This window comes from Entelurus aequoreus, linkage group LG12, assembly GCF_033978785.1.
Source record: "Entelurus aequoreus isolate RoL-2023_Sb linkage group LG12, RoL_Eaeq_v1.1, whole genome shotgun sequence".
Classification (NCBI taxonomy): domain Eukaryota; kingdom Metazoa; phylum Chordata; class Actinopteri; order Syngnathiformes; family Syngnathidae; genus Entelurus; species Entelurus aequoreus.
Genome location: NC_084742.1, coordinates 67,127,912 through 67,150,630, shown reverse-complemented (window position 1 = coordinate 67,150,630; position 22,719 = coordinate 67,127,912). Strand labels below are relative to the sequence as shown.

General features: G+C 38.3%; 1 protein-coding gene across 11 annotated transcripts in view; it reads left to right on the top strand.

Moving 5' to 3' along the window:
* lrmp (lymphoid-restricted membrane protein) overlaps positions 1-22,719 on the top strand; it is a 114,664-nt gene that overhangs the window by 33,901 nt on the left and 58,044 nt on the right. For 10 of the 11 annotated variants that reach the window (XM_062066501.1, XM_062066508.1, XM_062066511.1 and 7 more), the window contains exons 15-18: positions 49-186; positions 241-327; positions 4,745-4,887; positions 19,707-19,806. In XM_062066501.1, the coding sequence (XP_061922485.1) occupies positions 49-186; positions 241-327; positions 4,745-4,887; positions 19,707-19,806 (468 nt within the window). The remainder of the gene's footprint in view (positions 1-48; positions 187-240; positions 328-4,744; positions 4,888-19,706; positions 19,807-22,719) is intronic. The other variant, XM_062066505.1, reaches the window with a different exon arrangement.

The following is a 22,719-nucleotide window of genomic DNA, read 5'->3' as shown; positions in this document are numbered from 1 at the left end:
CACTCGTTCTTCCATTCTGTGACTATTAGTACGGTTTTCCCTCCCCAGTCCGTGGATCACTTCTCCAGCGGCGTGAGCTTTGCGTCGCCGCTGGACGAGACGCTGGACAGGGAGGTGCTCCTGATGATGCGGGGATCCAGTCCTGATCGCATGGCCCTGGAGTTCAAGACCCTCGTGAAGACACTGGTGAGGAAGTGAAGCCCAGTGTTTGTCAACACAAGTAACATGTCTTCCTCTCAGAAGACGGACTTCAGTCACCACACCAGCGCTGTCCTGTCCTCACTCAAAGCCTTGGTGGACGAGGGCCACTCGGACGCCGGCCTTCAGGTGAGAACTCAACACCTTTCTTTAAGTCGGAGCTCATTTTTATGTTAAAAGTCAGGTTCAAACACTGATGACATCTATTAAACGAGACAAGAAGCAAGGAATCATGCAGAGACAGAGTTCAATTTAGCTCAATGAGGAGAGACGTATTGGGCTGTACTTCCTGGTTCACATCACTGAGGCTGCTTCTGAAGCCCCAGTTGGACACAATATATGATCATTCAGAAATGGAAATGTGCCGACACTCGTGATATCGCCCCGTCTCTGCTTTGTCTGCGTCACGGTACTCGATGTTCTGGACACAAACACTGATACGAGACGACTCGCAATCAAAGATTGCAATTTGTCCCTTTGCACAGATGGAAAAGTACAACTTCAGCACAATTGATAACAACTATAGCAACGGCCTTTAAGCATAAGAGTTGTGTGATAACTTACACGTAATTATTCTAACAGTAATGCTTTAAAAAAAAAAATACATAAAAATGTAATATAAGAAGAAAAGAAAAAGTTGCAATGTTGACTCTAAAAACACAACGCTGCCACTAGTTTATTATTATTATTCTTCGGTCGGTGGTCAACAAATTAAACAAACAGTTGTACATTCATAAATTGAAAATGTTGCAGACCGAAAGCGTTTAGGCTGCAGTTGAACACGTATTGCGCCTAACCCTATAAACAATGTCAAGTACAAGATGAGCTTCCTAAAAATATGAAATTTCCTTTGCACAACATATTATAAATACATCTTGTACACAACATAAACACTCTTCAATTATATACACAGTAAAGACATGTGAAATATCCTCGTACACGTGTTAGTTAAACCTTTTTACCAATTATATACAAACAATTATACTTCCATTATAATTTATATCCCACATTTAGTTTGTAATTAACATTGATCATAGTATTAACTACTGTGTTGATTCAAGAGTGATATATTTTCCAAGACATTGGTCTTAAAGTGTCTTTTAAAGTGTTTTTTAAATGTGTGAATGGAACTGGAACATTTTAAGGAATCATTCATTATTCTTTAAAACTGCCATTTCTCTCAAAAATAATTGCTCAAAGTTAACGTTATGAATGACTTCACGGCAAATATTTTGCTATTGGACTATTTTTTTTTAATGATTATTTTCACACCGTGACTAGGGAAGGTTGTTTGGATTGTCATAAGTAAATGCTGTGCTATTATTCCGAAGTACTTTTAAGGGTCATTGATGTGATTTACTCACATTGACCACAAGATGGCAGCAAATATCTAGCACCACCTGGTATTTAAGATTAGTTTGGAAGCAAGTTATGTTGAACTCACGACATTTTATCGCCCAAATTGGAGAGGCTGGCAAGACGTAGTTTGGTCGACACCCACAAATTTTAGTCAATTTCTTTTTTTGTTTTGTTTTTAAACAGTTTAAAAAATGTTATTATGAATTATTGACCTATTTAAGGCTCCAATTACTTCACAGCCAGTAATATTTTTTTTGGGGGGGGGGGGAGATACAGTATTACATATTTTCTATGTTTTCTATAAAGAAAACAAAAACAACTTAAAATAAATAATTAAAACATAATCGATGGATACAACTGAAGTTGATCTAGAAATTTAAGGGTTAAAGGTATAAACAATATTAAAAATGACATTTTTATGAGTGGGGCCTTTTGGATGTTTTATTGTTTTTTTGTTTTTTTTTAAATTTGCCATTTCTTTAAAAATAATGGATCAAAGGGACAAGCGGTAGAAAATGGATGGGTGGATGGGATCAAAGTTGATGTTATGAATTACTTCACATCAAGTATTTGACTTTTGAACTATTTTGGGGTGGAAATATTACATATGTTGTTTTTGTCATGCACAAATGGATATATAATTAATATAAGTGTATATTAAGAGTGTGTGAAAGTGACTCATCAAGCAGCTAAAATGCAGCTAAAATGCACCAAACATGTATAAGTGTGGAGAGTGTTTTACATGTTTCCCATCATGCACTCTAATAGATTTAAATGGGTGTTATTTGGAAAAAATGTTTATGGTGTTAGGACGTTTTTTTTAATATCCACAATGTTCAGTAAGCATGTCGTGTGACCATGTGTGTTTATTATTTTTTTTTGCAACATGACTGGGGAAGGTTGTTTGGGTTGTGTCAAATGCTGTGCTGTTATTTCAAAGTACTTTCAAGGGTCAGTGACGTGATTTACTCACGTTGACCACAAGATGGCAGCAAATATATATGGGCCTTTTCGATGTTTTAGTTGGGATCTTTTCTTTTTTTTAAAACTCATTGCTCAAAAATAATGAATCAAAATCAATGTTATGAATTATTGACCTGTCTAATATTATTATTAACCTATTTAATACTATAAATAAATAATATATATGCCACTTTTTTTTTTTTTTAATTTGGGGGGAATTTAGCATATTTTGTTTTTTGCCACAAAAAACAGGGTTTTCTTTAACAAGAAAAAAACCAACATAACTTTATATCGACTATAAAAATATATCGACTATAAAAATACAAGTTACAACTTTATATCTACTGATAGATCTGACTTTGATCTCCCTGGTTCTCAAAGACACTTGCTAAGTACCACCATAATGACATTAAAATACAGTAGTGTAGTAGACCTAAGTATTCATTAAGTACCACCATAATGACAACATTAAATACAGTAGTGTAGTAGACCTAAGTATTCATTAAGTACCACCATAATGACAACATTAAATACAGTAGTGTAGTAGACCTAAGTATTAAGTACCACCATAATGACATTAAATACAGTAGTGTAGTAGACCTAAGTATTCATTAAGTACCACCATAATGACAACATTAAATACAGTAGTGTAGTAGGCCTAAGTATTAAGTACCACCATAATGACATTAAATACAGTAGTGTAGTAGACCTAAGTATTCATTAAGTACCACCATAATGACAACATTAAATACAGTAGTGTTTATGTAATATTTACATATTATATATGCAGTATGTAATAAATACTGATATACTATTATATGATATAGTGTATATGTAATATTTACATATTATATATGCAGTATATAATAAATACTGATATATTATATAATATAGTGTATATGTAATATTTACATATTATATATGAAGTATATAATAAATACTGATATATAATATAGTGTATATGTAATATTTACATATTATATATGAAGTATATAATAAATACTGATATATTATATAATATAGTGTATATTTAATATTTACATATATATGCAGTATATAATAAATACTGATATAATTATATAATATAGTGTATATGTAATATTGACATATATGCAGTATATAATAAATACTGATATATAATATAGTGTGTATGTAATATTTACGTATTATATATGCAGTATATAATAAATACTGATATATTATATAATATAGTGTTTATGTAATATTTACATATTATATATGCAGTATATAATAAATACTGATATATTATTATATAACATAGTGTTTATGTAATATTTACATATTATATATGCAGTATATAATAAATACTGATATACTATTATATAATATAGTGTATATGTAATATTTACATATTATATATGCAGTATATAATAAATACTGATATATTATATAATATAGTGTATATGTAATATTTACATATTATATATGAAGTATATAATAAATACTGATATATAATATAGTGTATATGTAATATTTACATATTATATATGAAGTATATAATAAATACTGATATATTATATAATATAGTGTATATGTAATATTTACATATATATGCAGTATATAATAAATACTGATATAATTATATAATATAGTGTATATGTAATATTGACATATATACAGTATATAATAAATACTGATATATAATATAGTGTATATGTAATATTTACATATTATACATGCAGTATATAATAAATACTGATACAATTATATAATATAGTGTATATGTAATATTGACATATTATATATGCAGTATATAAATACTGATACATTATTATATAATATAGTGTATGTAATATTTACATATTATATATGCAGTATATAATAAATACTGATATATAATTTATAACAATGAGCATGTACAATATTACAGTAAATGTAACAGCTGCAGCATAAAAAAAGAGTAAATCCAGCAGAAAATATACATTATGAACAAATAGGAATTTAGCATTTTTGTCCACTTGTTGCACATTTTTCTCTCATATTTCTCCTCTCAACACACACACACACACACACACACCATGGCTTACATAACTGTCAGTGCAGCTTATTGGGTGTGTTGTAGCGTGAACACCACCCACTCCCACTCCCACTCCTGCAGCCTGCTTGCATGCATTAGGCACGTAGGCCAGGAAAAGAGTGAAATGCATTATTAGCACAGCAAGTGCAGTCTCCTTGTCACCTGAGCCAGAGTCTTGTCTTGCAGGCCCAGCTGGACGCCAGGCGGGAGGACTGGGCCCTCGGCCTGGACCGGCTCGCTCGCTACACCGACTCCATCGAGAAGGAGCTGATCAAAATGGCGGGTAACTTGAGGAGGTCCCGCACTGAGATCCTGCACCTTTCCGTCAGGTAACTTTTGCTTTTCTTAACTGTTGCTAAAAAGTAGTAACATTTTACTAATGCAAGTAGCAACCAGCAGCACCTTTAAAATACAACATCACACCGCAAACACACATTCTCCTTTGAGGGAGTAATAATAAGGGAATAATCAATACCCCGTTTGTGGACAAGGAGACTACAGCCGTGGAAGCGCATCCAGTCTCTTTATTAAAGTGTCAGGTTCAAGCACCAAACTATCTATTACACAAGACAAGAAGAAGGAATCAAGCAGAGACAGAGTTGCATTTTACTCATGAGGAGAGACGTATAGGGCTGTACACTCAGTTATAATTTCCCCCTACGCTCTAAGGTACAGTCCCACGTGCTCCTCTATTTATTTGGGAGGTCCCTAGTTAACATCACCCCCCAGTAGACACAATACATGATTATTCAGTGCTGACACTCGTGATTTCGCCCTGTCTCTGTTTTGTCCGCGTTGAGGTACTCGATGTCCATCCTTGGCTGTCAGCAGGCAGGGTCCGGAACCAAACTGCCGACAAGAGAAACTTCGCAAAGCGAAACCACAAGTTGTTGTCAGGTTCAAACACTGATGCCATCTATTAAACAAGACAAGAAGCAAGGAATTAAACAGAGACAGAATTCAATTAGGCTCAATTGAGGAGAAACGTCTGGGCTGTACTCTTGCACGGTCTCCCACCACGCTCTGACGGAAGATTGTACGCATCCTCTTTTATTTGGACTTTCCCTGATTACATGGCAACAGCTGTTTCTAAAGAGATGGGGGTCGTAAACAACTGCTGCCTTTGTCACAAAACAGTTCAAAGAAAAGGTGCCTGGAGGGAGGTCAGGCCCTGCCTCCTCTCCGCATTGTAGATCTCGGGTAAAGACAAAATCTTCCTGTGGATTACAATACATTAAAGAAACCGACACCCTCATGTCGCTCCCCATCCTACACAGTGGAGTTTTACAAGCCTTTTGCTTGGTAGGATCAAAGACAGCTTTTGTCCTCTCGCAGGGTGAGCTGAACTCAATGTAACACAGTTTTTTGATAACTTAGATACATTTATTCTGACATTTGTGTCTTTGCACAGATATAAAAGTACAACTTCAGCACAATTGATAATAACTATAGCAACAGCCTTTAAGCATCAGAGTTGTGTGATAACTTGTACATAATTATTCTAACAAAGAGTGCTAACACACGCCAGTGGAAAGATCTGCTGTCTGCAAACTGCAAGACTGAGCTAATGCTGCTCTGTCTGGGCGCTCACGTCCTTTTAAAAGCACAGACACGCACTCTGATCTCATGAAACATCTCAAATGCCAGGTATTTAAAGTATGTTTTTTTAATGTAAAGCTATAATTACCATGTTTTTCAGACTATAGATCACACCGGCGTATAAGCCGCATCCACTAAATAAATAAAAAATTAGATATTATATATATTGTATAATATATATATTATATTGTTGTGAACGACATCATGGATGTAACATCAATGTACAAACAATCATACACACACAACACATGTCATCTGTTGTGTTGTTGTGAACGACATTATGGATGTAACATCAATGTACAAACAATCATACACACACAACACATCTCATCTGTTGTGTTATTGTGAACGACATCATGGATGTAACATCAACGTACAAACAATCATACACACACAACACATGTCGTCTGTTGTGTTGTTGTGAACGACATCATGGATGTAACATCAACGTACAAACAATCATACACACACAACACGTCATCAGTTGTGTTGTTGTGAACGACATTATGGATGTAACATCAACGTACAAACAATCATACACACACAACACATGTCGTCTGTTGTGTTGTTGTGAACGACATCATGGATGTAACATCAATGTACAAACAATCATACACAACACATGTCATCTGTTGTGTTGTTGTGAACGACATCATGGATGTAACATCAATGTACAAACAATCATACACACACAACACATGTCATCTGTTGTGTTGTTGTGAACGACATCATGGATGTAACAACGTACAAACAATCATACACACACAACACATGTCGTCTGTTGTGTTGTTGTGAACGACATCATGGATGTAACATCAATGTACAAACAATCATACACACACAACACGTCATCAGTTGTGTTGTTGTGAACGACATTATGGATGTAACATCAACGTACAAACAATCATACACACACAACACATGTCGTCTGTTGTGTTGTTGTGAACGACATCATGGATGTAACATCAATGTACAAACAATCATACACAACACATGTCATCTGTTGTGTTGTTGTGAACGACATCATGGATGTAACATCAATGTACAAACAATCATACACACAACACACGTCATCTGTTGTGTTGTTGTGAACGACATCATGGATGTAACATCAACGTACAAACAATCATACACACACAACACATGTCGTCTGTTGTGTTGTTGTGAACGACATCATGGATGTAACATCAACGTACAAACAATCATACACACACAACACATCTCATCTGTTGTGTTGTTGTGAACGACATGGATGTAACAACAACGTACAAACAATCATACACGTCAACTTTTTTTAACTGTCTGAAGTGAGTCACCTCTCTACTCGTCAAGCTGAGAACAGCATAGCACAATTCCCCCCTTCACAATAATAGCGCAGTGCACCACAACCGTCTGACAAAATAAAGGTTTAGACAAGCATAATGTACCTAAAGCACTTATTGATACATTTACACAATTGTTATGCGTTGACCTAAAATGCTGGTCAAAAGATTTGGGCTTTTAAATATTTTATTAAATTGTATTTCACACAAAAAGCACACACTCTATGGTGGTAAATAAGTGTAAAAGGTAAACGGAATAAAAAAAACTACATAATTTTGTTTTTATAATTTAATTCGTTTTTGCTATTGTTGCGTTTGACCAGATGTTCCTCCAAGTGGGATGTAAAACGCTGGTCAGTCCCAAGTTACTTAGATGACACATAAACTGATCTCGAATATACACCAATCACAGAATAGGTATTTTCTAATTTTATTGTCAAATATTTGAGAATAGAGACCAGCCTCGAACAACACATCCACTTGCGTAGCTCAAGTTGATCTGAAAACTTCCCGGAAAGCCCTCTCCTCTTCAGTATCTCCCCCCGCCCTCACTTGTCTCACCTCAAACACATGCTCATTGTCTCTTATCTTGAGTCGGCCTGGGAAGCACAGGAAGGAGGAATTCCTCCTCTCTGCCTTCTACTTCAAGGCCGGCCCAAGTGCGAGCACTTTGTCATGGGATGAAAAGAAAAGCAAAGAGTACAATATGGAACATTAGCTATATGTGATATGACTATGAAAATTAATAAGTAACACAAAATATGGATATATGAAGATATATATATATCTTTCAATTCCCCCTTCAGATCTTATCCAAAAGATCTCTCCTACGAGAGCAACACCTCTAAAGCACGCCCTACATTAAAGTAGGTGCTGTTTTGGTTTTCGAGCAAGCTATCGATAAACAATCAAACCATAGTTACATGGGAGAGAGAAGGAGGGAGTCAACGTTAATGTCGTCATTGTCAGGGAAGGAAACTAACAGTCCCTGAAAGTCACCACTATGCTTGACCCCCTTCAGTGACATAGCAAGCCCAGAACCAGGGTGGGGTTGACCTTTGACAGCTCTAACAATGATGCGGGTGCATAGAGACCTAGCACAAGGGGCAATAAAGCATCCGCATGAGGTTATGACGGCCAAGAAAACTCCAATGGAGACCAGGGCCGACTTAATTAGGTCAGACCACCTGCCAAAGGTGTTATGAAGCCAATCTTTAAAGGGGTCAGAGACACCGGAAACTTCAGTAAGTTTTTAGGCTCTGAGGCCTTCTAAGGCGCTCTGGACCGAGCCATCGGGGGCAGCATTGTTAGGAATGAAGGTACAGCATTGGTCACCAAACATTGCACACACACACACCTTCTTCCTTGGCTAGGATGCGGTCAAGGGCTATGCGGTTCTGGATGGCCATGAGGGAGGTCGGGGCAAGTTGTTCAGCAAGTCCCTCAACGGCGTCACGAGTCAGGTTGGTCAGTCTCAACAGATTATAAAAAACATAGTTAATGCGTTCTACATTTTTAGTAGCAGTCACAGGGAAAATAGCACCAATGATAGGAAGGTTCTCGAAACCTGCACAGGATTCACACCACAATTTGTGTTGTGAGGGGACCCCTCTTGGTTGTCCAATTGCATCAAAGTAAACACCATCAGGGTTTCTCATCAGATCAAAGGAGCCCTTTACACTCCTCCGAGATAAAACATGGCGGCGTCGGCGAGAAGTTAGAGAGGCCGCTGAGACAGGAGTTACAAGGGGAGTTAATTTTGTACCCACTAGGGTGAGTGGGGGCACCAGTCTAACCCTAGCACAAAGCCCTACGGATAACGTTGGGATTCTAATGTACAATCTGTGCTCCCCACAATACCAGAATAAGTCAGCTCGTGCCCAAGGGCCTATCCTTGAGCCATCTATCAGTGTGGTGCACCAGGAAGGGTTAATGTCACCCAATTTGTTGGGGGACGAAGAGGGTCCTTTGAATTGAAAACACGTGTAATTCAGCTTTTGGGCCACAAATGGAAGAAGTCGGGTGGAATTGTCAACAGGAGGGTACACACTAGCCAACAAATCGCACCCTGGTGGCGTGGGTTCAGAGAACAAGGAAATAAGACAGTTTGAGCCATTTATGTCAGTCAACTTAAAAGGGGCGGGGTAAGTGTGGGGCAAAGGACGTCCGGCGGAACAAGCAACACAGTCACCCAGGTTTTGGCATCCACCTGAGCCACAGGTTTACCTGTACCCGCTCCTATGGTCAAAGTTACCAGGCCTTCGGTGGTGATGTCATTAGCACGCACAGATGTGAGAGCCTTTGAAACACCACCAAGGTGGGGTGGTACTTTAGGTGCTACAGAGGGTGTAGAGGTAGTTAACGCCCTCTCAAGGACATTAATTTTAATAATTCCTTTAGAGTCTGTATCAGTCAGGTCAACCCCCAAAACAACATAAAAGGGACGATGGGCACCACTTACCAGCGTATGTTGTCTGCATCCGACACCAATGGTTCAGGGTTGAGTCGTCACAAATATAGAGGTTATTACCACGGTAATAGCTATTGTGTCCCCCGTAATTAATCACACTGCACAGGTCAAAAAATAAGTCTTGCTATCCCCTTTTACCCAGTCTATTTAAAGTCCGCTGTTTGTTCTAAGACACTTGTCAGTCACTGTCGTCGGGAAGGAAGGACTGAGGCACAAGAACAGTAGAACAAGCCTAAACACCAATCCGTCAGGAAATACTTCTGGGCGTAACATCCTGCTTTTCGTCTATCAAAATCAGAGTAATTCAGGTAACGAAACGGGGATAAACATCAAACTTTTCACTTAATATAACGACACAGATAGTTATGCTGAAAACAAGCAAGAGAAATTGGATAACTTCGAGTATAAAGGCTGGTCTCAAATAAGGATATACAATATAGAAGTTAACAAGAGTAATATAGGTAGAAAATCTCTCTCTCAGCGTCGTCTTCTGGGCTGTAGGATTATGTGTGTGTAATTAAAGCCTCGCTCTTCTATGACCTAGAGGGGGAGAGGTTACTAGCACGGTCACCCCTTATGTGTGTTACTTCGTTAACACACACACTAAAAATGAGTCGTTTTCTGCTCCCGTTCTTCTTCAGCTGCCTCAGGCTCAAAAGGCACTGCTAGGGGGTCGAGTGGGGCAGATGATGTGGCTATGTCAGCAATGACATCCGCTGGTGATCTGTCAGGTTCTTCAGCAGGAGTGTAGAGGGAGAGGTGGTACCAGGTGTCCCCTTTACCAGCTAGTCGAAGGGCGTGAGACGTCCGTTCCACGACCTTGAAGGGACCAGTCCACCTGGGGTCCGTCCACTTGCGTTTGATGACCTAGATCTTGACCCTCTCAGCGGCCGGAAGGGAATCTGGAGTGGCGGGCTGTCATCCTCGTATCTGTACAGAAGAACTGGCACACAAATTCTGCATTTTTTGTGTAAAATACCATTTTGGTTTTACGCTGAGTCCTCCTTCCATGGCGGCTGCTGGTCCTGGGCTGACCTGTATGCAGCTCATAGGGTGAAAAAACTCAAAGGGCGGTAAAACAGTTTTATTCACGGACCTTCGAATGATCATTAACGCTAATTGCAACATGTCAATCCAATTAAATTTGGTCTGTGCACAGATTTTAGCCAATTAGTTTTTAATGTTCTGGTCCATCCTTTCAACCTTACCTTGGGACTCAGGATGGTACCCCAAACCTGTGTTCTAGTCCGAAAGCCTTTTCGACCAAGGCTAAGTGAGGTTTTTTTTTTTTTTTTTTTTAAATGGTTGCCGTTGTCTGACCTAATCTTTTTGGGGAAACCATGTCGGGGTACTAGGTCATTCACAAGTCATTTAATTACTGATATTGCATCCTCTTTTGAGGCTGTTGTTGCTTCCGGCCAACCACTGTGATTGTCAACACAAGTCAGTACGTACCTTTTCCCTTGTACCGTATTGATCATATCAGTGAAATCAAAGACTATACATGGTTCACCCTTACCTCCTCCCTATTCTAAATTTGATCTACTTAACTACGGTACTATCGATGTGTAAAATCGTTATTTTCAAATTAAAATCTAGTTATAACTTCTTACCCACAGGAAAAATGTTAAAACTATGGAATGTGTCAGAGTCGGATGATTGTCGATTTTGTTCCAAGGAGTCTGTATCTACCCTCACTCACCCCCTTCTGTTTCTGAAAAAAGGACTGTGTTAGTAATACTATCACTTTCAGAAACATCTAAGAAAAAGGTCAACTAATAGCCAAGTAGCGGAGGACAAGTCATGTTTGAGGTCAATGATAGTCTCTTTAGCCTCTGTGGTCCACTGGGGGTGTTGTTAGGGTAGGGGACCCCTTAGCAATATCACAAATAACTCAAACTCAACTAAACCCTAACTTTTATGTAACTTATTCAATATGGTGAAAGTAACAACATATGCTCATATTTATATTGTCACAAATACAAGAAAAATACTACCCTTATGGTGGATGCTTTAGCAATAGTATTTTGAAATTTTACCACACCTGGTGGCCCCAATAATTGATTAAGTCAAGCTCATGTTGTAGAAAGTCGAATGATGCGGACACGTTTGTTACTGAATACTTTCTATCAGACTTCTGCCATGGCAACTTTGTGTATGTAATGAGCAACTATAATTATTTGATATTCTTAAATGTGTAATGTGTCGTTTTAGCTCAGCTGTTGTGTAGCTGCTAGCTCCTCGTAGCCTACAGGTGTCTAAAGTGCAGCCCATAGTTATGTGTTTAACACAACTATGTGCTAAACCTAAACAATTGAAAATGTGGTATTTGGGTGTCGGTGTAATGTTTGGCAGCTACGCCGTGTCTTATCATTGGACCTAAGTTCTTTGGTTTTGTAGGCGAGACAGAGAGCAAGTGAACAATGTGGGACATCAATTGTGTCCATCTTATATCATGCTAGCTGTTGCAAAGATAGGTCAACATGAGCAACCACACCATGAGTTTCAACATATATAAATATACAAAGGAGTCAAAGGTCTCCTGGTATGAGTGTCTAACTGGTGATCATAACATATGGCGAGTCGGGTGGCAGAACACACGGAAGCATCTCAGCCAGTCAGGGTTTTCACTGTTAGAGCAGTTGGATGTCAGCCATTCCTGTTGTTTCAGGCTGTGGTAGGAGCCTTGGTAGTGGTGTCGCAGCTTGGTGGTTAAGCCGTCAGGTAACACCAGGAATGTTCCTTCTGTGCGATTTGAATGTCAGGGTACAGTCTGTAAAGGAGGTACAGCAATCTGAACCGGAAGTGGTTTGGTGACAGGTAACCTTGTGACCCCGGCGAAGCCTTCGACCTTTAAAGAGGAAGCACACAGTTTCTTTGGTACCTCTGCATTCAGAATCGAATGGGTGGCGCCAGTGTCAATCACGAACTGATAACATTGTCGTTGACACTCATGTCCAGCAGGGGGCCAGTCTGTATCTCCTGCTGGGGCTCCTGCGGTGGGCGTCCTTTGCCACGCTTTTGTGTTCGTTTGTTGGCACTACGGAACCTTTCCCGTTCGAAAATGTTCACGACTCCAGTGACCAGGCTGGTCACAGCCGAAACAGTTTCCACCCCGGACTGGCTTTGAAGCATCGTGTTGTCCACCACCCGAGTCCAACCGTCTGGTCGCACGTCTGTTGAGGATTCTTTCCTCCACCTGTTGGAACTCAAAAGCAAGGTCACCCACTGCTGAATATATCCTAGCTGATCTTTGACCTTTTGGTTCTTTTAACCTTTTATTTTCAGCGATCTGTAAATTAAGGAGTTGCTTCCTTGCTGCTCTGTCATTAGCCTTATCATCCTCATCTTGAGGAAAGAGACTGCGCATAGCAGTAGCTATGTTTGTAACGTATGGTGTTATCGGTGAGGTCGAAGATTCAGCCATTAATCCTACTTGTTGTTCTGTATTTTTGCCATCTTGTGTGGAAACACAACGATACAAAATGCTTCTAAAGTCTCCTATTGATTTCTTCCCATTTCATTCAAACAACTAAACAAACAAACAAATAAACAAACTTGCAGCTAACCACAATCAACAGCATACCATTTACGAATACCTTCATTTGTCACTTTCTCATCTTTTCTTCACTTTCGTTTTCCTTTACAAACAACATCCTGTATCCATCTCTTCCTTACACTTCACACAATGTTTCTATTTTCTGTTCTCCTAGGAACCATTCACATAACGTAAGGTTATAAACATCCTTTTCCCATATTTTCTCAAACCATCCTCTTCACCCTCAATCTTCCTTCACCTGCTCTCTTTTTCTCTCTCTCTCCTTCTCACTGGAGTAGGAGGCGGTGGCCTAGTCAAAGTCTGGGCGGGTCGTCTGAATTGTCTTGCGCATGCGCGGCAGGCAAAACACCAATCAGTCTAGTCTGTCCTATTTGTCTCATTAATCATCGGTTCTTTTGCTGCATTTCGTTTTTCCACGTAATCCCCGTTTACTTTTATCATACGCTAAACTCTTAAATTCTCGAGCACCAACCCTGCTCTTTTTTTTCTCTTGACCATTTTCACCAGCGCACACACATGCACGTGTAAGCACTCACGCACACACAAGCAAGTGCCTACAGCCCTACGCACACACACTCACGCACACGTAAGCACTCTCTCTGCGTTTCACTTTACCATAAAACTTCCAGTTACTTTTTTATTTTATTTTTTATTTTACCAGACGTTTGAGTTCACAACTTTTCGAGTATTGTAAACTCCCTCTTAACCCTTTCAAGGAACGTTCTCTTTTCTTTTTTTTTTTTTCTTTTTTTTTTTCTTTTTAAACTTTACCTGCTAATTCCATTGTCGACAACAGTGCATTCAAAGGATTATTAAACAGTAATGATTCATCACATTTTCCCCAGCCGTCATCACATTCTTTTCTGTCACACTCCTTGGCCATTGTGTCTATTTTTCCTTAATTTTAGCGCACACTAAAGTGTCGCCGGGACCTCACAACCGGGGAATCTTTATTGTATTTATTACAAATGGCCTCCAGCCGTGGAATTTATCATATGGTACAGAAGGGCCTCCTCCCGTACGTTTCTTAATTTTAACGCACACGTTAATGCCGTAGGGAACTCGCAACCAGGGAGTATTTATTGTATTTTACAAATGGCCTCCGACCCATCCTTAATTTGTGTGCACATAAAAATGTCAACAGGGATCTCACAACCGGGGAGTATTTACTGTACCATATGATGGGCATCCAACCCGTTACTCTTTTAGGCGGCGACCAACTACCCAGGGTGAGCCACACCCAACTATTAGTTCACTCGTCAATGAAACTGCCCGTCACGGTAATCGAGACACAATGACATGAGTTGACCACTTATTTACAATTTTAATGCAATGGCAGGCTCGGCAAAAATGCAATCAATCTATCAAAATCACCATTCTGTGTCTGGGGTACAAAGCAGTGTTTAACTTACAGACTTCTGGGCAGACTCCTAATGCAGATTTTATCTAAAAAGAAAGGTTCTGCTTACCTTGAATTATGTTTTGGCCATGTGAGTCTGTCCAGAAGATTGCAAGAGAAGGTCCAATTGTCAGCGTGTCATCTCGGACGAAGCCCCCAAATTGTTGCGTTTGACCAGATGTTCCTCCAAGTGGGATGTAAAACGCTGGTCAGTCCCAAGTTACTTAGATGACACATAAACTGATCTCGAATATACACCAATCACAGAATAGGTATTTTCTAATTTTATTGTCAAATATTTGAGAATAGAGACCAGCCTCGAACAACACATCCACTTGCGTAGCTCAAGTTGATCTGAAAACTTCCCGGAAAGCCCTCTCCTCTTCAGTATCTCCCCCCGCCCTCACTTGTCTCACCTCAAACACATGCTCATTGTCTCTTATCTTGAGTCGGCCTGGGAAGCACAGGAAGGAGGAATTCCTCCTCTCTGCCTTCTACTTCAAGGCCGGCCCAAGTGCGAGCACTTTGTCATGGGATGAAAAGAAAAGCAAAGAGTACAATATGGAACATTAGCTATATGTGATATGACTATGAAAATTAATAAGTAACACAAAATATGGATATATGAAGATATATATATATCTTTCACTATTTAACTTGTTTATTAATTACTGTTATGGACGTTTTTTTAACTATATATTTAAAGTTACATTTTGGTGCTGTAACGAATAATCGTAATTAATCGTGATTACAATGATAATCGTGATTATTATTTTCGCCATAATCGTCCAGTCTTAAATGTTTGTTTACTTACCCTAATTGTTTCCAAACGGTGTCTGTAACACGGCAGTAAAACGGATGGTCAGACAAAACAGAAGTCATGGTCATGGAGCCACTAGCTGCGCAAGCTAGCTCTCCAATCAGCTAAACAGACTCAATAACTCCACGCTGACGTTTTGGTGAACTTACTGAGGAATTTGTGACACTGAAACAATACAAAAAGAATGTTGAGGTAAGTTAATTATACTAACATGGACACTCACAAACATGTTAGCATGGTAGCTAATGCTAATGAGGCTCGCTTGATTACATTACGATAGCAGGTACAAATATGCATGAAAACACTCCTACGGACATCACACATGGGACACTTTAGTGAGTAAGAATTGTTTTAGTTATATTGTAAAACTTACAAACGTTGCTTGGAGTCATGAAAGAAGAATCCATACGAGTAAAAACGCTACGGATGGCTAAAAGACAGAACGTCACTTCTACTTCCGGTTGAAAGCTCAGTCCAAACAGAAGGGCAATGCAGCACCTGCAGTGAGCAAACTCGTCCATCAGATGGCACCATAGCACAAACAAACACACCTTTCCAGTGTGTTTGTTTGTTTGTTTTTTTGAAACAATTTGCATTATGGCCGTCAGCGAAGAAAAATCCATAAATCAGCCGCACTGTTTTATATGCCGCAGGGCTCAAAACGTAGGAAAAAAGTAGCGACCACTGTTTTTGGCCTAAAAATGACAGACGGAAACTAAGGTGGCCGACTTCCTGTTTGTTTTCAAATATGGATTCTTGAGAGTTGTATGTGCATCTTGTCATGATCCACGTGTTCGGCGATTTTCGTGACCATACGAGAAACTGGTGGCCAATTTTTAGTCAGGGTATGTAAGGTATGGCAGTACCAAGGTGCAGTATAAAGTACAAAGAAGTATTCAACACAATACGTAAGGTATGGCAGTACCAAGGTGCAGTATAAAGTACAAAGAAGTATTCAACACAATATGTAAGGTATGGCCCACGGGCCGCAGAATGCCCTTTGTGCGTCCCTGTCCGGCCCGCGTGAGGCCAATTATAAATTACAAAATAAATTTAAAAAAGTATCTATGTCGAGTGTGCAATACAACGGTGCTGCTTTTGTTTTGAAAATCGTTATTTGTATTACTTCCGTGTGGACGTATGCGCGTGTGCGTGATTGTGAGTGAATGTGAACAGCTGCAATCACAAATGACAAAATAAAGTTGAAAAAACATCGATGTCGTGCGCGCAATACAACTGTGCTGCTTTTATTTTGAAAAGTATTATTTATGGGCGTATGTCCGTGTGTAACCTGCGAGTGAAGGTGCACATGCAGCGACAAGTGATGCACGGTTTACACCCGAGACGCTAAAAAGAGAAAAGTTGATGACGAATGGCGTGTTTCCAACAAGACATGGACTGCCAAGCAACGTTCCGTCTAAGGTGCGTGCCTGCGCAATTGCGCACTGCTCAAGCGTCCGCTGCGCACAGCAAATATATGCCGCGCACCAAATCAAATCCCATCTGAATTCTAAACAAAATAAACATATTTATTCTATGGAATTTTGCAATGCAACTTTGAGTGACAGTGACAACAAGCGGCCCTAATGGTGTTCGTCAACACCGTTCAATTGAACACCGTTCAATTATTGTAACGTCTATCGAGATGCTTCGAGGACAGGAATTATATCCATCACTTTATTGAGCAAAACTGTTTATATTCGGACATAACCACACCAAAAACATGAGTAAAACACTCCTATGTCGAAAAACTAGTCATTTTCTGCCGTACAAACCAGGCCAAAAGCAACTTGTCATCTGTCACCAACACGCATACCACTAAACCACTGGTGCGTTTATGGCCACACAAAAAGTCGGACAACTCAAACACCACACAAAGTTACACTATGACTCCTCAGTCATACGTCTGCTTATTTTACTGTCATTTATTATTAATGTTAATTTATTTATATTAGTCATGGAATGCTGTTACACACACCATGTTGAAGTATTACTATTATTATTAATTATTATTATTATTATTATTTATCTTACGGTATACATCAAAAATAATATTGAGCAAAATTGAATTGAAATATTGTCGATGTGGCCCTCCAGCAGTGCTCGGGTTGCTCATGCGGCCCCCGGTAAAAAATTAATTGCCCACCCCTGCCTTAAAAAGTCCTTAAAACAGATTTAAGACCTTTTACAAGGTACATTTAAATTAATGTGTGTGCGTGTGTGAGAGAGTGAATGAAAGTGTGTGTGTGTGTGTGTGTGTGTGTGTGTGTGTGTGTGTGTGTGTGTGTGTGTGTGTGTGTGTGTGTGTGTGTGTGTGTGTGTGTGTGTGTGTGTGTGTGTGTGTGTGTGTGTGTGTGTGTGTGTGTGTGTGTGTGTGTGTGTGTGTGTGTGTGTGTGTGTGTGTGTGTGTGTGTGTGTGTGTGTGTGTGTGTGTGTGTGTGTGTGTGTGTGTGTGTGTGTGTGTGTGTGTGTGTGTGTGTGTGTGTGTGTGTGTGTGTGTGTGTGTGTGTGTGTGTGTGTGTGTGTGTGTGTGTGTGTGTGTGTGTGTGTGTGTGTGTGTGTGCGCAGCTATATATATAACAGTCCCTGTGGCTTAGTAGCAGCCCAGAGAGGGTTAGAGAGAGTTACAGAGTTAGAGGGTTGAGTTAGTCTAAAAAGGGTTACTTCCTGGTCGCTCTACACTTTAGTCCCAGCAGTGGATGTAGTTTTACACTTTAGTCCTACAAGTGGATGTTAGTCCCAGCTGTGGATGTAGTTTTACACTTTAGTCCCAGCAGTGGATGTTAGGTGTGAGCAGAGTCTGCAGTCAGAAGGTGTGAGGAGGAAGATCACTGGGAGAACTGGCGCTGGTCACCCTGGGAAACAAAATGGGACACTGCATGGGCCTGCGGATTGGGTACAGTTCTAGGACCTCTCTGGTCCATCTGCTCTCTAGATCTGGTCTCTACTTCCTTGTTGTGATGCTGGTCTAGGACCTCTCTGGTCCATCTGCTCTCTGGGTCTTCTTCCTTTTAGTGATGCTGGTCTAGGACCTCTCTGGTCCATCTGCTCTCTAGATCTTCTTCCTTGTTGGGATGCTGGTCTAGGACCTCTCTGCTCTCTAGGTCTTCTTCCTTCTTGTGATGCTGGTCTAGGACCTCTCTGGTCCATCTGCTCTCTAGGTCTTCTTCCTTTTAGTGATGCTGGTCTAGGACCTCTCTGGTCCACCTGCTCTCTAGGTCTTCTTCCTTCTAGTGATGCTGGTCTAGGACCTCTCTGGTCCATCTGCTCTCTATATCTTCTTCCTTGTTGGGATGCTGGTCTAGGACCTCTCTGCTCTCTAGGTCTTCTTCCTTCTTGTGATGCTGGTCTAGGACCTCTCTGGTCCATCTGCTCTCTAGGTCTTCTTCCTTCTAGTGATGCTGGTCTAGGACCTCTCTGGTCCATCTGCTCTCTAGATCTTCTTCCTTGTTGTGATGCTGGTGTAGGACCTCTCTGCTCTCTAGGTCTTCTTCTTCTTGTGATGCTGGTCTAGGACCTCTCTGGTCCATCTGCTCTCTAGATCTTCTTCCTTGTTGTGATGCTGGTCTAGGACCTCTCTGCTCTCTAGGTCTTCTTCTTCTTGTGATGCTGGTCTAGGACCTCTCTGCTCTCTAGGTCTTCTTCTTCTTGTGATGCTGGTCTAGGACCTCTCTGGTCCATCTGCTCTCTAGATCTTCTTCCTTGTTGTGATGCTGGTCTAGGACCTCTCTGCTCTCTAGGTCTTCTTCTTCTTGTGATGCTGGTCTAGGACCTCTCTGCTCTCTAGGTCTTCTTCTTCTTGTGATGCTGGTCTAGGACCTCTCTGCTCTCTAGGTCTTCTTCTTCTTGTGATGCTGGTCTAGGACCTCTCTGGTCCATCTGCTCTCTAGGTCTTCTTCCTTCTTGTGATGCTGGTCTAGGACCTCTCTGCTCTCTAGGTCTACTTCCTTGTTGTGATGCTGTGGTCTCCATCACGCAGGGTGCAGGAGCAGGAGAACCAGAAGCGACAGCTTTGTGAGGAGCTGAAGACCCCTCAGGACAGCAGGGAGGCCTCATGCCAGACCCCCGTGCCAGAGGAGGTCAGTCTGTGTTATTACACCACACTTGTTGGCCGTAAGTCTCTACAAAAATCACTTTTATAGACCCGTTACATCGGAACTGCAGATAATTGTTGAAGAACTACTATGAACATCACGTTTAGAAAAGAGCAAACTGGTGAAATGTGACAAGAAAAAGTTGCAATGTTGACTTTAATAACTCAAATCTGCCTTGTTGGCTTTTTTTTCTCTCTCTACAACTATCATTGCTCCAAAGATAATAATGAATCAAAATCAATGTTATGAATGATTGACCTTATTCAAGGCTCCAATTAATTGCAAATATTTTTCAGGGAAATGTGACATATTTTATGTGTCTTTGGCAGATCTGAAGTTGATCTAGAGATTTTAGTGTTGAATGTACAAAAATCAATCAATTCTAATTTATTTGTAACATTTTTAAAAAATGTATATATTTTTAAAACTGTCATTGTTGGCCCAAAACAAATAATTAAAAAAAGTTTAAAAAAACTTACAATCGATGGATAAAGCTGAAGTTGATCTTGAGACTTAAGTGAAAGTAAAAAAAACATTAAAGAAAAAAAAAAGAATGTTTAATTTTTAACACTTTTATGAGTGCGGCCCTTTTAGATCATTTAGTGGGATTTTAAATAAAAATTATGCGCAAAAAATAATGAATTAAAATCAATTGGCGAAAATATTGAATATTTTAGATAAGAAACTAAGTCTTCTAAGACAAAAAGGCCATAAAACAAACACACAAATATGAAAACTTATAATCGACAGATCTGAAGTTGATCTAGAGATTTTAGTGTTGAATGTACAAAAATCAATCAATTATAATTTATTTGTAACATTTTTTAAATACTTTTTTTTTTTTTTTAACTGTCATTGTTGTAAAAAATAATAATGACTCAAAATCTATGTTATGAGTTGGGAAAAAGCAGTAGAAAATGGATGGATGGATGGATGGCGTTATTGACCTATTTAAGGCTCCAAATACTTCACATCAAATATTACATTTGCAAATATTTTGGGGGGGAAATATTGCATATTTTGTGTTTACCGTCTAAAAACAAGTTGGTTTTTTTTAGACAAAAATGACCCAAAAAAATAAAAAATAAAAACTAAAAAAACTAAACGTTTTAAAAAAAACTTACATTTGACAAAGCTGACGTTGATCTTGAGACTTAAGTGAATGTAAAGAAAACATTTTTAAAAAATGAATGTTTTATTTTTAACACTTTTATGAGTGTGGCCCTTTTTAGATCGCTAACAATTTTTGTGGGATTTTAAATAAAAAACTCTGCGCAAAAAATAATGAATTAAAATCAATTGGCGAAAATATTTAGTATTTTAGATAAGAAACTAAGTCTTCTAAGACAAAAAGGCCATAAAACAAACACACAAATATGAAAACTTATAAACGACAGATCTGAAGTTGATCTAGAGATTTTAGTGTTGAATGTACAAAAATCAATCAATTATAATTTATTTGTAACATTTTAAAAAAATATTTTTTTTTTTTAAACTGTCATTGTTGTAAAAAATAATAATGAATCAAAATCAATGTTATGAGTTATTGACCTATTTAAGGCTCCAAATACTTCACATCAAATATTACACTTGCAAATGTTTTGGGGGGGAAATATTGCATATTTTGTGTTTACCGTCTAAAAACAAGCTGGTTTTTTTTAGACAAAAATGACCCAAAAAAATAAAAAATAAAAAAAATAAACGTTTTAAAAAAACTTACATTTGACAAAGCTGACGTTGATCTTGAGACTTAAGTGAATGTAAAGAAAACATTTTAAAAAAATGAATGTTTTATTTTTAACACTTTTATGAGTGTGGCCCTTTTTAGATCGCTAACAATTTTTGTGGGATTTTAAATAAAAAACTCTGCGCAAAAAATATTGAATTAAAATCAATTGCCGAAAATATTGAATATTTTAGATAAGAAACTAAGTCTTCTAAGACAAAAAGGCCATAAAACAAACACACAAATATGAAAACTTATAATCGACAGATCTGAAGTTGATCTAGAGATTTTAGTGTTGAATGTACAAAAATCAATCAATTCTAATTTATTTGTAACATTTTTAAATACTATTTTTTTTTTTTTTTAACTGTCATTGTTGTAAAAAATAATAATGACTCAAAATCTATGTTATGAGTTGGGAAAAAGCGGTAGAAATGGATGGATGGATGGATGGAGTTATTGACCTATTTAAGGCTCCAAATACTTCACATCAAATATTACACTTGCAAATATTTTGGGGGGGAAATATTGCATATTTTGTGTTTACAGTCTAAAAACAAGTTGTTTTTTTTTAGACAAAAATGACCCAAAAAAATAAAAAAAATAAACATTTTAAAAAAACTTACATTTGATAAAGCTGACGTTGATCTTGAGACTTAAGTGAAAGTAAAAAAAACATTTGAAAAAAAAGAATGTTTTATTTTTAACACTTTTATGAGTGTGGCCCTTTTTAGATCGCTAACAATTTTTCTGGGATTTTAAATAAAAAACTCTGCGCAAAAAATAATGAATTAAAATCAATTAGCGAAAATATTTAGTATTTTAGATAAGAAACTAAGTCTTCTAAGACAAAAAGGCCATAAAACAAACACACAAATATGAAAACTTATAATCGACAGATCTGAAGTTTATCTAGAGATTTTAGTGTTGAATGTACAAAAATCAATCATTATAATTTATTTGTAACATTTTTAAAAAATATTTATTTTTTTTAAACTGTCATTGTTGTAAAAAATAATAATGAATCAAAATTAATGTTATGAGTTATTGACCTATTTAAGGCTCCAAATACTTCACATCAAATATTACACTTGCAAATATTTTGGGGGGAAATATTGCATATTTTGTGTTTACCGTCTAAAAACAAGTTGTTTTTTTTTAGACAAAAATGA